We start from the raw sequence: 13,905 nt of genomic DNA on the forward strand, positions 1-13,905 counted from the left end.
ATTAGAGAGGTATAGATGAAGGCACTGGCGTCTTATTCATTCGAACATTGCTCCATTGTATATGGACTGTTAAATAAAATGTCGTCGATGTTATCACCAAAAGGGACTCGGAGTTGTTCGCAAATAGCTGTGAGTTCGGGCCCCGTGCTATTGATAGAGGTAAGAGTATTGTAGAATGTTCCATTGCCAAACATAGCCAGGACGGATGTTAGTAGAGGTCCAGGGACCACACGGTTAGGAGGCATATTAGCGCTGTCACTCTGCATTGAGCGTTTGCTGATTGCAGGTAAAGTCCTTCATAATTTGTGTCAGACAACTCGACTATGGAGAGAGGCATTTGTACACACACTCGTTTCCTCCAATTCCTCCGTAAGTAGAGATGTCATCCACGTCGGGAGCGGTATATATCACCACTAATAGAGCCGTTCCACTGATTTGGAAGCTCAAAGTAGCCCAGGGTTGATTCAGCAATGCAACGGTAAGTATAGTTTGTGGCATTTGCCGCCGCGCTGTAGTTCTGGTAATCTAGATATAGATCCTCACTGATCTGCTGCCTGTCAAGGGTTGGCTGCCAAGGCGACGAGCTAACGTCACCAGGAGCGCAAACCCTGAAAACGAAGGGATCTGCCCATGACTGACTGGTATTCCCAGATATCGCGGACCTAGTCGGATCGACGTTCGAACAATTTGTCGAGAAAGGATTAGATCCTGGACACTTAGACGGGAAATCGTTCGAAGAAATAGGCGCACAATTGACGGAACTTCCCATTCCTAGAGAATATACACGAAGAACGCCAGTATCTGCGGTGATAGGTGCAGCAGAAGCGAACCAGGGTATACTGCTTTCCACGCCTAGAATGTCGTAGAACGGAGGCCTGGAGGAGAAATTCGTGTGAGGCGTCCACAAATAGGAAAAGTCTCCGGATGAAGCGGTGGTGTCCCCGATTGTGGCTGGGATAACATCCTTGGAAGTGGCAACACTGGTCAGGCCTTTCGGTGTCAACTCGCGCGCAGGCGCTAAATCATTAAACACGCCGTCTCCGATGCTCACGTTTACTTGGACAGTATCAAGGTAGTAGCCCTGCAGAGCTGGGATCATGACGCCTGCTGATAGTCAGCCTGTTCGTGCTGAGCCTACTGCGTTCGAGACAGCGTTGAACTTACCCAAGCCACAGAGAAGGGCCGCTAGATACAGTAGATATGAGCCTGTTCTATATGGGTTGCCTCGTCGGAAGATGTTAATCAGAATCGCAGGGTCCGTCCGCCCCTTATCTGCAAGACTGAGCATTTGGCGCAGTGATAACAAGATCTTCGGCTTGAAAGAGGGCGTTTGTCAATAGACCACGACAGCTCTAGCACAGATCATCGATGTGACAGGGATACTGAGTGCTGCTATGATTGAATACGCAGTCTTTACGAATTGGCGCCACCGATCATTACCAATGAATTGGCTGCTGTGGTACCGAGCAGTCGGATCATCACAGGTGGCAAACTGGATGGGCTTGTAGCTCAGCACGCATGCCAACGCCCATACAATCATTTCGGCAACGACGTAGCAAAGGGCCAAGAACGCGCCGGAGTAATGGTACCGCAGTTCGCGGGGCGCAATGTCTGTAGAAGAGGTTTGCTTCTCTACGCCATGATGTGGCGCTTGTTTGCCAAACGATGGTCCTCCGTCTGCAGTGTGTGGAGCAGCCTTAAGGTTGGGCCTCTCCCTATTCACGATATCGCCAAGGGAGTTGACAGTCAGGAAAGACTCGTTCGAGGCTCGACGATGACTCTGGTCGAGAGGAAGGGCGATAATAGCCTACAATGGAGAAACACTGGCAATCTCTTTTTCAGCTCTTGATATTACACGCCTATTCATGTCTTGCAAATCAAGATCAATACAACTTTATTTTCTTTCCATTTAAGAGGTTAGCAAATCCAATTCGTTGCTCTCAAGATATTGAAATTCCCTCCCCAAAATAGAGCAATTCGGTTCTCTCCGGTGCTTCAACTTATATACAAAATGAACTAAGAAGCCGTTATAATGTCCTCATTCACAAAACAATTCATTCAGAAGGAATGTACAACGTGTGAAACCTAGAAACCTCCTTCTCTTGAAGTAAAGACATCTCAACTGGATTTGACGTGTTTGCATTGGAGAGAATGAAAATTTTGATGCAAAAAGGGAGACAAAGCCCGGCAAGACATCTTGTACGTTACCTCAACCTTTGTACCCCTTAGATTCCCTACGACTCCCATGAAATGAAACAGGAGGTCTGAAGGTAGCGGTTCCTTCAGGGGCGCAAGACATGGCGTAAGAAGCAAAGCGCCAGGAATTTTCTTTTGTTGTAGGCAGAGTGTGACCATGAGCTCTCTCACAAGGTCGCAGTATGTGGTTGTAGAATGTCGAGCCAAATTAAAGGGTCTGAAAAACAGCTTTCATGAAAATGAAAGAATTTGCAACGGTCAAGGTTAGTACATTTAATACGCCCTGTTGCGAGAGGATCAAGCCAAGGAACTTGTGCTTCAAGCTCAGCATTCGGGAGTGTAAAGGTAGACCACGCTTGATCAGAATTTTGTAAAAGTACGCTGAAGTCGATGGAGAATGAGAAAGCTCGCCCACCCCTCGAGGGATCGCGTCTTGGCATTCGTCTTTGCCGAAAGTGGATTCGTTTCTCTTGGCATCTCAACGACATCTCATCCCATTCTCTGTCATTTAAGTGTTTATACAATACGATGGGGGCTAGATTAGAATATTATATTAATTTTTTTTTTTTTTTTAGGTGATAAATTTAAAATATATTAATTATTATTTTCTTTGTATACATTAAATTCTTTATATAGAAATGAATGTTCTGTTTATCGAATGTATTTGATCTATCCTGATGCTGTAACTTATGAATATTAAGTATTTATGGAAGTTGAGAGGTGGGTGATAGTTGTTACATTCTCTGATCATAACCATGAAAAGCCATCATGCGGCTTTATATATCTATCCGAGGATTTTCTATAGTCCCTGGATACCAGGGACTCGTATATCAAGAAGAGCCCACACCAACAATTGCTGTCCTCACTTCCACGAAGAACAATGGACTGAAAGCCCTGTATGCTTCATGACTCAACAAGTTCATATCATGTTGCCTCAAGAACAGTTGTAGCCATTCTCATTTCCAATGACCTGGTTTAATGGTAGTAGTTTCTGCCCTGCCCTGTCCGCTTGAACCATCAAGGCCTGTTGCAGAATGATGCCTTCTAGATTTTAGGGCTATGAACTGGCGTATGCTTCCGCTAGCTCTTTTCTCGGTATGCTATAGCAGTGTATCTCTATGCTTTCCTTGTATTGTTGTGCTCGATCTGATGTCTGGCTTTAGCCTCAGACCGACCTTACCTCACGCTAGGGTCGCCGCTTGGCTATTTATTCATGAGATGATTCTAGTTGTACAGCCTGCCTGCTTGTGTCTTTGTAGAATGATGTTGAATCATGAATTCACGCTCCCTAATGTGACTTACGATTGCAAAAATTAGCCAACACTGTTTCGAAGATGGGTGGCAGAATTAGCTTCACTTGCGCTCAAGGCAAAATCAACAACACATAATTCAACCTCCGAGGGTAGATTAGAGACAAGAATACGAAACGAAAGAAGCCAGAGAAATGACAAGCTAAGAGCTTCTACAAGCATTCCTGCATTTTTGCATTTGTTGATGAAAATTTGAGCACCCTCAAAGGCTCTGCAAAAAGAGTGAAAAAGAAGGGAAACATTAGGCCGGATCGAACCAAAAAGATAACTCCCCGAGGTCATCTTTACGGATTGATTAACCGTCCACAACATGGAACCCACAGAATAGAATGAGGGGTAGAAGAACCACCAAATACCCGCCATACTAGCTGTAGGGATGTGTGATGCACATTTGGTGATCAGACAGCTTCAACTGCTCTCGACCTCCGGGAGATGGTCAGTCGCCCCATTGGTCAATTGCGGTCCAGGCATAGCCGAGTTCGGGCGGCCAACGCTATGAGAGAAACTGCCATGATGCATTTGACTACATACACCACAGAAGCTCTGCCATAACGGGGAAACCGTTCCCTCAGTGGAATTAATTTTACTATTTCAATATCTGTATCATTAAGCACAGCCGACCCCACATGATAACAGACATCATCGCCTTCCACTCCTTTTCGACAACACTCTTCTATCCATGTACAACCCTCCGCACACGCAAAATCTTTTCTTGAAACCGCCTTTCCTCTACCCACGCCACCCACTCCGTACAACACTCAATCCCACACACATCAATGTGAAACTTTCAAGATGCCAGTCCTTCACTCTGGTTCGACGGTCAGCTTTGTGAACCGACGGAATGCGCACCGACATGGCTTTCGCGTACCAGTCAAGCCGAACCCCCAGCCGACGAGGCCAAAGGCCAACAGCACCGGTGCACAGTCAAGAAACCGTTCGACTCCGGTCGACCTTGCAGCCCTGACTCGAAATATCCGCTACCGACAACGTGCGCGTGCCAACGGACTCGCCACCGGCGACAGCGCAGACACTCTCCGCGAAAAGCGCCGCTGGGTTCAGAACGAATTCGACGCAAGCCGCATCAATGGCAAAGCGACGCGTGAGCTGCACGATCTATACAACAAAGAGAAATATCGGCAAGCCACAGCATCAGCGGAAAATGGCTCAAAGCGTTTCCGACGCCGCCTGAGAAGCCAAACAGCGGCTTGAGGAGGTCTTCGGACAGAGGTCAGGTCTCAGAGCCGTGGCCGGCGCCATGGGCTAGTCTTTGGTGATGATTCCGGTGACGCAGGTGAGATGCCTAGCGCCACAACTACTACCCTTGATGGCTCTTATACTCACAACCATGGAGCAATCGGACAGCCATCTGACGGCGAAGCAGTTCATACCACCAAGCGTCCCCGCAGCCCATCTTACCGCAGACAATGACGCGGCAGCCCGGCAGTTGGTGCTTGCTACAGGATATGAGCTGGCAGACTACAGTGGTGGGAACCAGGGGATTTGTGCGGAGGCTGACAACACGGAAGAAGGAGAAGAGGAGGAAGGGGACGAAATAGAGATTAAGATGGAGGAAGACGTGGATGAAAAGGGCAGATCCAGACGCGGATGAGGGCGTGAAGTCTTGAGGGCATGGTAGATGACAAGGCGAACCGATTCCTCGACGTTTGCTTCTACAGTGGTCAACAGCATAGATTCCATGCTGATTGCAAAAGGAGTGGATTGTTCTGACGCATTTGGCTGGATCGGCCGACACTTAGACGCAATGCTGAGGCACTGACCAATGGCATTGAATCGTACTGCTGATGCTTCTGCTTATGACCTTGGGGCCGTGAGACAGATATTGACAGCCATTATGGGTTTTGCCCATAGACCTCTGACCACAAATGATGGGTCAAAGACTCACTTTATGAGTTGAAAAAACTTCGATTCCCACAATGCACTGACACGAGTCACTACAATTTGACCGCTCAACAGCAAAAAGTCCCCTGGTCAGTTAGTGTGAACTTGTCCTTGTCTCAGAGGTTGTTGCTTGGCGTAGTAGGACTTGGAAATTTCGAGATTCCCTCTATTCATGACCTTGAAATCCTTCAAGTTTTGCATGTCAAAGATATCCCTCTGTTCATGACTAGAGCCTTTGGAACCCTTCCATATCAGGTCCCGAAACATGACATTCATTCCCATAGGCATCCGGTACTATGCCACGGAGAACATTCACCCACAGTGACCGGGTCTGCGGCAAAGGATCGCCGAACCCTAATGGGGATGCTCACCTGCTTCTTGGACTTAGCGATGCGACCGCCAGACTTTTGTCTGCTGCAGACATGTCTGCGGACGGTCATTACGGTCACGAATAGGAGGCCTGACAGCTAACCCGATTAGGTAGTGCTTCCACTGTGTACTACCTTTCGTCTGTGTTTTGAGGTACTTTTTTTTTAGATTCAGGGGTTTTGAATGAATTTCGGCTATCAATAACGGTTTCATGAAGATGGCCGTACCCGAGCAGGGTATATGTGGAATGTTGATATTTGGCTTGTTTTCTCTGCCCGCAGACCGCCAGACCTCTTTGAAGATTTTCGCCAATCAATGGCTTAGTCACGCTCGGAGAAACTTCTATCCGGAGATTACGGATTCGTGCTAACGGCCAATGTGTATTACTGTCATTACTGTCGATGCATTCTGCGGTCATCGCGCACGCTCTTGACTGTTCTCGGAGAATGGCTGGATCTTCAAGCAGCGAACATAGGTGGTCCCCAGTATCGCATCTTTCGCATAGATGTGGTGCGGCGTAGTTGTGGGTCTGGATGCGGTATGGGGCCTCCACACCAGTTGGTCGCGTCGAAGGACTTTGCAAGGGTGTGGCTCGCATTGTCCAGTTGCCTTAGCGGGCCAGCTCGGTGCATCTGACCACAAAACGCATTGTTCTTTGCTGTATCTCAAGGACCAACACCCCTCACCGGTGCTCATACCGAGGCTATTCGTCAACATTGCATAGACTTCATTGTCTTTTATTTTTCACGGCCACACGTCTCCGATGTTTACCAGCCAGTTACAACAAACAGCCGGACGTCTCGGGTGTTTTCTGGCAGCTCATGACAATGGTAGAATCAAAGAAATACACTGGCGCAATAGCTTGGCTGACAAGTCCCAGACATGTAGAATTAATGCCGTCTACGCGAACACGTTGGACGTATGGCAAGTTGGGGAATCGAGAAACAATAGAAGCGCCTTCGATTTCACCAAGTCCTCTAGATTACTGTGCGGAAACACAAGGGCATCTTTGACTTGTCCGTATGACTCGCGGCTCTCGACTCGAAAATCGGGGCGATGCGTCGAGGACATATTTGGCCAGACATCGAGCAATATCTTCCTACGTTGCTCGCCAGCCTTTTTGCTCCGTCGTGTGCGAAGCATGTCTTTGCATCTTCCCAGAATGCATCGTAGACGCAACCAGTCCACGATCAAGTCATTGACCACTTTTTCTAGCCTCGAACATGACCTCGGACGCTGTGGGCATCTTTCCAATTGCCAGGTCCAGACCTTTCTTGGAGCGAAGCGAAAGCCTGTCGCGCGTCATTGTGGTTAGAAAATCCCATCTTCTTCGAATTTGGTAAAGGCATAGGGATCACGGCCAGAACATGGGAACGGAACGTATAGAGGAAGTGACAAGTGTCGTTGGCTTCATGTGAAGCACAGATCTGGAGCTGAGCGGTCCGACCAATTCGAGCTTGGCAAGCCACCTGCTCAGTGCTGATCTTTCCCATTTCTTGGGTGTGGCTGGGGGGGCGTTTGGATTGCGGCAATTGCCACTTGCCTTGAGATCTTGAGTGGCTGCAGACCAGGCTTGTGTGGACTGCGAGGCTAACGCTGAGAAACCGTCTTTTTTGCTTCCCCTGCCAGGATGAAGCACGCTTATCCGACGTCAATGCCCGGAACCCTGTCCCCTCATCAGGCCCCTGGCTCTTTCAACCCATTGCGCGCCATCCGCTTTCTCATTTGTTACTATCTCGTTAAGCCTTTCTCGCCTCGTGTCTAATGTTTCTCCTTCAAACCCCGACATCATAGCTCGACCAACGATCCCAACGTTCCTTGTGCTAGGCATCCGCAACATTTCTCTCTCGACCCTGTATCCCACCCTAGCCGCTAAGTGGGCAACCCAATCGCAGAGGCTAGAATAAGCTGAGGGTTGCTTTGCTCGAGCCTTTGCATTGAGGTCCTTGAGGTCGCCTTGTTCTGGTCCCGGGCCAAATATCTCCTCATTGTCTGGACAGGCAATGGCGATAGCTATGGACTTGGATTTGTTGATGTGGGCAGCGAAATAGGAAGGTGCTAGTGCGTCTGCAGAGTTGTTGTTGAAAACAGATGGAGCGCGAAAACGAAGACCGGATAGATTGTGTGAGCAGCATGGGATGGCGAGGAAGGGAGAGGAGGAGATGGAGGCGAGGAGAGGTGTCCAAGGGGTCAGCTCATCTGCGTGATTAGAGATGATAAAGGTACCCTGAGGGAATATGCCATTGTGCCATGCTGGCACATCGCCCATGGCTTTTTCTGTGGTGGCTGCGGAAGAGAGCCCCTCCGATAGTATGCCTCCATTAGCGTAGATGGGGTACATAGTGTCGTGCTGTATTTCGAACAACGGCTGCGGGATGAGTATCATCTCCTTAAGCTGACTTTGGATCGATGCATCAAATGTATCCCACGTCTTCCGTCTGCGGGCATCGAAGCCCCAGCCCAAGTATCCTTCCCGCAGCAGTGTATCAACGAGCACCCCATTGCCGCATCCGATATCGACAAAGCCTGGGAAAGCCCCCTGTTTGTTTGTAGGCTCATCTCCGTCCTGATCAACCAGGCCATTTCCGGCATCGTACATATCCTTCCACAGCTCGATCAAGAAAGCTGCGATGCCCAGATCCTCGAAGACATGCTTGCTCGGCTCCGTCTTCTCGACCCAGCGATCACATAGTCTCTGAGCATGCCTCTGCTTGAGCTCTGTGTAAGTATTCTGGACCCGCTGCTGTGAGACCACCTGGTCATGGTGTACCCGTTTCGTGTAGCCCGTCCATTGGCCCTGGCCGTGTTTGTGGATTGTCGACAATAGATGCTGACCCGTCCGGAGAAGGCGTGAGGATAAAGGAAGAGACTCGGACGGATACAGGCGGTAGTGTAGAGAGATGTTGCCTTGAGAATCTTCAGAGGATGCACTTGGGTTCCAGCAATGCATGTAAGCCAGTGCTTGTACTCTTGGATGGTACCAGGGAACCTCGTCGATACTCGCAGCGTGTGGTACGTAGATGACAAGAGAGCGCTTCGGGTCTCTAGTATCATCGGTAGATGATTGGAGTAGGAGACATGTCTGGGCAATTGGCTTGTCCAATTGAGGATTTCGAGGGATCATCCGCCGGATGATAGTCCTCTTGACCTCGAAGCCTGGAAGCTCCCCATCTCGGATATGGTATTCTCGCAACCAGTACTGCACCTGCGCCGCCTCATTCTCCGACAGCTGCGCATTGGTGAGCTCATTGTTCGAGCTATCGTAGAGGATATCCGCTCGAAAGAGCAGGCTGGAGTTGATGTTCGGATTCTTCACCAGGTTGAGAGACACGGACTCAAAAACGTCAGGCGGGAACTGGCAGGAATGCTGGAGTATTGGAAGCCATGCTTCGTTTGGCAATCGTCGTGAAGGATGAATTTCTGTACTTTCGGAAGCGAGGTCGTCAGATTCTAATGTTTTTGCAGGCATCTGTTCAGCCCGAATTCATCGTCATTCGTCAATGCGCTTAGGCCTTCCCTAGGGGAGCTTTTTTAGGTAGCCAGGAACCTGCCCCGGAGGCGAGGCCCCCCACGAGTACCCGAACCGGAAAGCCCGAAAGGATAGCTTTCCCGCACAACCAGCCCCGCTCACAGCTCTATCAAGCTTCATGTAACTTTCCAGCCAGTCTCAAGTTCTCAACCTATCCATGTCAATTGCGAACTCATAAGACCTAGCGCACACGACAATAGAGTACCCTTCCGCTATCCAATCGAACCTCCTCTTGCTGCCATCATGTGGCAATCCCCAGTAGCCATCACCGGTGCCGAGAACATGTCCCACTCCACTCACGGCCCTCTCTTCTCCCCCTCCCTCATTTCCGCCGACGTCACCTCCGCTCTCCCGGAAAAGTACACAATGCGTCCCTTGCAACGCTCAGACTACAAAGCTGGCGTTCTGGACGTACTCAGAGTCCTCACGACCGTTGGCGAGATCTCGGAGCAAGCATGGATTGAGCGATATGATTGGATGGCTAGGCGGGGGGATGAGTATTACATACTGGTGGTGTGTGATGGGGAAGAAAAGGTGGTGGGGACGGGATGTGTGGTGGTGGAGAGGAAGTTGTGAGTGGTGTTCTTGGAGCTGCCAGTAGCATGCGCTGATTTACCTGTTTCGGACAGCATACACAATCTCGGCTTGGTGGGCCATATCGAAGATATCGTCGTCAACAAAGATCAGCAAGGAAAGAAGCTAGGCCTCCGTATAATAGAGGCTCTCGACTATATAGCTGAGAAGGTTGGGTGCTACAAGGTCAGTTCTCTTACATTCTGTTCTGCCTTTAGGGCTATTGTCCCCACGCGGTCGCTCAGATGGGCCTTGGTTCGATCGCATGCGAAGCACTGCTGTATCGTCATTGCCTGGACACAATATCTCACCCCCTCCTGCCATCTCCACGCCCTTGTCAGACACCCCACTCCCCCACCCTTTCCCCCCACGACTCCCACTCTTCACTCCACGCTTACACTCGCACTCGCGAACCCCAATGTTCAACCACTCGAATACCGTTTCGGTCCTCCCGAGCTGACATCGTTCCCCTCAGACAATTCTGGACTGCTCGGAAACGAACGAAGGCTTCTACGTCAAATGCGGCTACAAGAGGGTCGGACTGGAGATGGCACAGTATTACGACAAATGACTACCAGGCCCTAGCTCAGAAAGAGGGAAGCTTTGAAATATGGAAGTTGACGATATGAAACTTGATAGGTGGGGTCACCATGGCAATGGATCTAATTGACTTGTTGGCCAGAGGATAATGGATGTCCTTGGATATCTCGCGTATGTGGGGAGAAAGAGAGCTGAAGTAGCTGGCTCAGACGTGTTAAGATGCGGCTGATGAAGATATGCTTCGGAGAAAATGAGGAAATGAGTGTATGAAAGGCAACAACCATGGAAAATTGAGATTTACCAGTCACAATGCTGCTGCAAGTCCCCACCAGCCGATCGTGTTTGCCAGTCAACGAGACGCCGTTCGGTGATTTTCTCTCTTATTTTTTCTAGCCATGCATTACAGTCATGATGTAGTATACCGTCCTCACACACAGGCAACCCCCAGAGGTATCTCTCTCAAGCTCCAATAAGCAGCATATTTCCCGTTTCGTTCGTCTAAGCGCCTTCGCCAAATGGGGTATGATATTCTAACGCCATGCAGGCGCCAACATGAACAGACGGTGGTGATAAGCCAGAAAAGCAAGATAACAGAATGAAAGTATATACGAATAGTGTGTCTGGGTATTGCAAGCGGACGCGAATCTGACCGAGCATCTCCGGCCAGCGTTGCATGCATGTCAGATGCCAGATTCAATGCAACGCTATGCAGATCATATGCACCTAATAGTAGTTGCCTTTGGGGAACGCGCAAAAGATCCCCACGGAGATAGCAGTGATGATCAGTGCACCACCAAGAGCTTGCACGAAGATGGTGTCCTGGATTTGCCGAAGAGCCGGCTCTTGGATCCAGACTTCACGATCGAAGACTTTCCGGATAATGTTGCGTTTCTCGTATTTGGCGACCCAGGGTTCGTCTTCGTAGCTATTGGCGCTGCCGACAGTGTCGAAAGAACCTTTGCCCATGTCCCAGGAGGATTCGTCGTCGTCTTCAGCGAAAAGCTCCCATGGGCGGAGATGGCGATGGTGCATACCGTGGAGGACCTGGGTAGAATTAGCGATGGCAGCTTGGCTTAATGTTTCAGGGCTTCAGAGAAGACATACGACGCACATGCCCTTCCAGGCAGCAATGAGTGTTGCCACACCGATCATGAAGCCAATGGCCGAAAGTACCCTCCAGCCTCGACCAGCATTGCTGAGAGTGATGAGAATGGCACAAATGATACCTCCAAGGATGCCGGCAACACCAAGACCACGGGCGAAGACGACACGGGGTGCGTTGCCGTTACAAATGGTCCACCGAATGAAGTTGGGGTGGGCTTGGTGACGTAGAGACCATTCGACCGTGTGGACGACAACTCGAAAGGCTGTGGGGTGAGTGGTGTTAGCCAAGGCGTGCAGTAGAGTCATCCGTTCCTTCGCTGAGAGGTTCAGCTGGCGAGGTGCACCATCGGCTATATAGATTGCAATGATGCGTGAGATTTCTTCTCGGAACGGCTGGATCGTGACTGCCAACATATTAGCGTACATTTGCTTCGTAAAGAAAAATGAGCGCTCACATGGTTGCCATTTGAGGTCAGCTCCTTGAAAAGCACCTGCAGTCTTTGTCTGGAACGATCTGTTGGTGTTGGAGTTCAAGGTGGAGCAGTTCTCGCTCCACGCACGCTCGGATGGAGCTACACTTTCTCTGTATTCTCCGCCATTTGGGGTTCTTGGTGGCGTATTGAAAGGGTTGCCTTTCACCTCCACCACACTCGCAGTAGGGGGAGCGAAATCTGTGCCTTTGAACACAGCTGCAGTCTCAGCACTGATTTGCTGCTTGGGTCCTGGTGTTCCCTGATTTGCCTGTGCATCTATCTCCGCCTGTTCTGCGGACCATTCTGGTGCAAGAGCACGCTCGTTTGATGGAAGCTCGTTGAAACGCTTGAGGTAGTCACGGTACCAGAGGTAGAATTGGAGGTTCTCGGCGGAGTGTTCAATGTAGACGAGGTAGTTCATGAAATCGCGTGCTGTGCATGGCTAGAAGGCATTTGGATCAGCCAAGCAGATCACATTGATTCAGATATTGGGAATACCAGTGGATGTGCAGAGTAGATGTTGATCACTTGCTAGCTTCAGTGTCCTGCTGATATAGCAGGGTGAAGTTGAAGCCTGGGTTGCATGGATGGAACAAGACAGGAAGTCAACTTACCGGGCAAGTGCCTCCAGTGATGATGCGGTCAAAGGACAAGGCATCGGGGATACCAAAGGACATTCCTCCAGAACCTCCAGAGGCCTGGGAATCGATGGACGCTTCTCCAATGGATTTGGTCTTCTCGTCCCCAAGGACGGACGCCCGAGCGGAGTCGACATATGGGGGACGACGGTAAGTGAGAGAATAGACCATATTGGCTGGCGATGGGGGAGAGTGTGTATGAGGATTTCAAGACGAGCAGTTTCTTGGGATGGGCAGAAGACTGTAAGAGCAATGGAGTAGAGATGGAGGGAGGAATTCTCGAGGTACCGAGGGTGATTTTGGAAGGAAAGTCAAAGTTGACGTTGGAGATTGTGGATCTCGGTCAGCGTTTCGGATGCACGGCTACAGCATGCATCAATTTTAAAGAAACCGCCACGCACTGCACTCAACTGCTTTGTCACGGCGGTACGAGAGCTACCAAATTGATGTCATGATAAATCTCATCCACTCACGAGAGGGATCTGGCTTGTTTTGTAGGAAGCATCAGCTTGAGATACGTTGAGTTAATAATAAGGATACCGTAAGGTAGGTATTTCACAGAGGAGCAATCCCGTGTCGAGCGATGGACAGGAACAAGCGTGTGCCAACGGGAAGACTAGGAGAATGGAACACTTGATCATTCGTGAGGTACTAGTACCTTGGTAATTGTACCCATGCACGCATGTTAGTAGCGAGGACAGCCTTCTGTTTGAGAGGAAGTCGCTGGAACGGCTCAGAAGGCGGCAGCGGATGTCGCGTTGGGGCTCACAGGCCAACAGAGCTTTACAGACTTTCTCTTCCTTGTCTTTTCTTCAAGACCTTTCATGTCATCAGCCATGGTCCATGCTCACCTCCACGCTGTCAGTGAATCAGTCTCTCCTAAGCGTGGGGCCGGGCACGTTGTGGGACTAGGGACTGTGGCAAGAGTCTGGAATGATCGGAGATTACGCCTCAAGCTAGAACAGGGGAAGCTTATCAAATCCAACGCAGATCATGCAAATTCTAAAGTATGATTCATTGTGCTACGAGTGCCGAGATGCACCTCGATGCGTGACGAGTAGCGAGTAGTCACAAAATATCTGCCTCCTGCGACATGATTGGACACTCTTATAGAGTATATACCTTACATTCAATATACCTAATTACCTACTGAATTCTTGACCAGGCGTGGCAGTGGCCGTATTTCAAATAACCAACATCCCTGGCGCCCCTGGTCTCTTGGCCGCCGAGGCCAAAATGCTCCGATCTGGCGATCTGGCGGCCGATATTTATAA

General features: G+C 49.8%; 6 protein-coding genes across 6 annotated transcripts; 3 read left to right on the plus strand and 3 right to left on the minus strand.

Annotated features, from left to right (window-relative positions):
• Positions 1-382: 382 nt before the first annotated feature.
• Positions 383-1,288, minus strand: HO173_008626 (uncharacterized protein; the record flags this gene model as incomplete). Its single annotated transcript, XM_037310522.1, has 2 exons — positions 383-1,104; positions 1,165-1,288. The coding sequence occupies 2 exons, from the start codon at positions 1,286-1,288 to the stop codon at positions 383-385; spliced, it is 846 nt and encodes a 281-aa protein (XP_037162504.1).
• A 3,010-nt stretch (positions 1,289-4,298) lies between these two features.
• HO173_008627 (uncharacterized protein) lies at positions 4,299-4,715 on the plus strand (the record flags this gene model as incomplete). Its single annotated transcript, XM_037310523.1, has 1 exon — positions 4,299-4,715. The coding sequence occupies one exon, from the start codon at positions 4,299-4,301 to the stop codon at positions 4,713-4,715; it is 417 nt and encodes a 138-aa protein (XP_037162505.1).
• Positions 4,716-4,851: 136 nt separating this feature from the next.
• On the plus strand, positions 4,852-5,115 carry HO173_008628 (uncharacterized protein; the record flags this gene model as incomplete). Its single annotated transcript, XM_037310524.1, has 1 exon — positions 4,852-5,115. The coding sequence occupies one exon, from the start codon at positions 4,852-4,854 to the stop codon at positions 5,113-5,115; it is 264 nt and encodes an 87-aa protein (XP_037162506.1).
• A 2,310-nt stretch (positions 5,116-7,425) lies between these two features.
• On the minus strand, positions 7,426-9,243 carry HO173_008629 (uncharacterized protein; the record flags this gene model as incomplete). Its single annotated transcript, XM_037310525.1, has 1 exon — positions 7,426-9,243. The coding sequence occupies one exon, from the start codon at positions 9,241-9,243 to the stop codon at positions 7,426-7,428; it is 1,818 nt and encodes a 605-aa protein (XP_037162507.1).
• Positions 9,244-9,546: 303 nt separating this feature from the next.
• Positions 9,547-10,447, plus strand: HO173_008630 (uncharacterized protein; the record flags this gene model as incomplete). Its single annotated transcript, XM_037310526.1, has 3 exons — positions 9,547-9,875; positions 9,933-10,062; positions 10,352-10,447. 3 exons carry the CDS (start codon positions 9,547-9,549, stop codon positions 10,445-10,447), a joined length of 555 nt encoding a protein of 184 aa, XP_037162508.1.
• Positions 10,448-11,139: 692 nt separating this feature from the next.
• HO173_008631 (uncharacterized protein) lies at positions 11,140-12,802 on the minus strand (the record flags this gene model as incomplete). Its single annotated transcript, XM_037310527.1, has 4 exons — positions 11,140-11,460; positions 11,521-11,924; positions 11,976-12,435; positions 12,608-12,802. The coding sequence occupies 4 exons, from the start codon at positions 12,800-12,802 to the stop codon at positions 11,140-11,142; spliced, it is 1,380 nt and encodes a 459-aa protein (XP_037162509.1).
• Between the last annotated feature and the right edge of the window lie 1,103 nt (positions 12,803-13,905).

The sequence above is a fragment of the Letharia columbiana genome (assembly GCF_014066305.1).
Source record: "Letharia columbiana isolate WasteWater2 chromosome Unknown Sc0000033_s0, whole genome shotgun sequence".
In the NCBI taxonomy this organism is placed as follows: Eukaryota; Fungi; Ascomycota; class Lecanoromycetes; order Lecanorales; family Parmeliaceae; genus Letharia; species Letharia columbiana.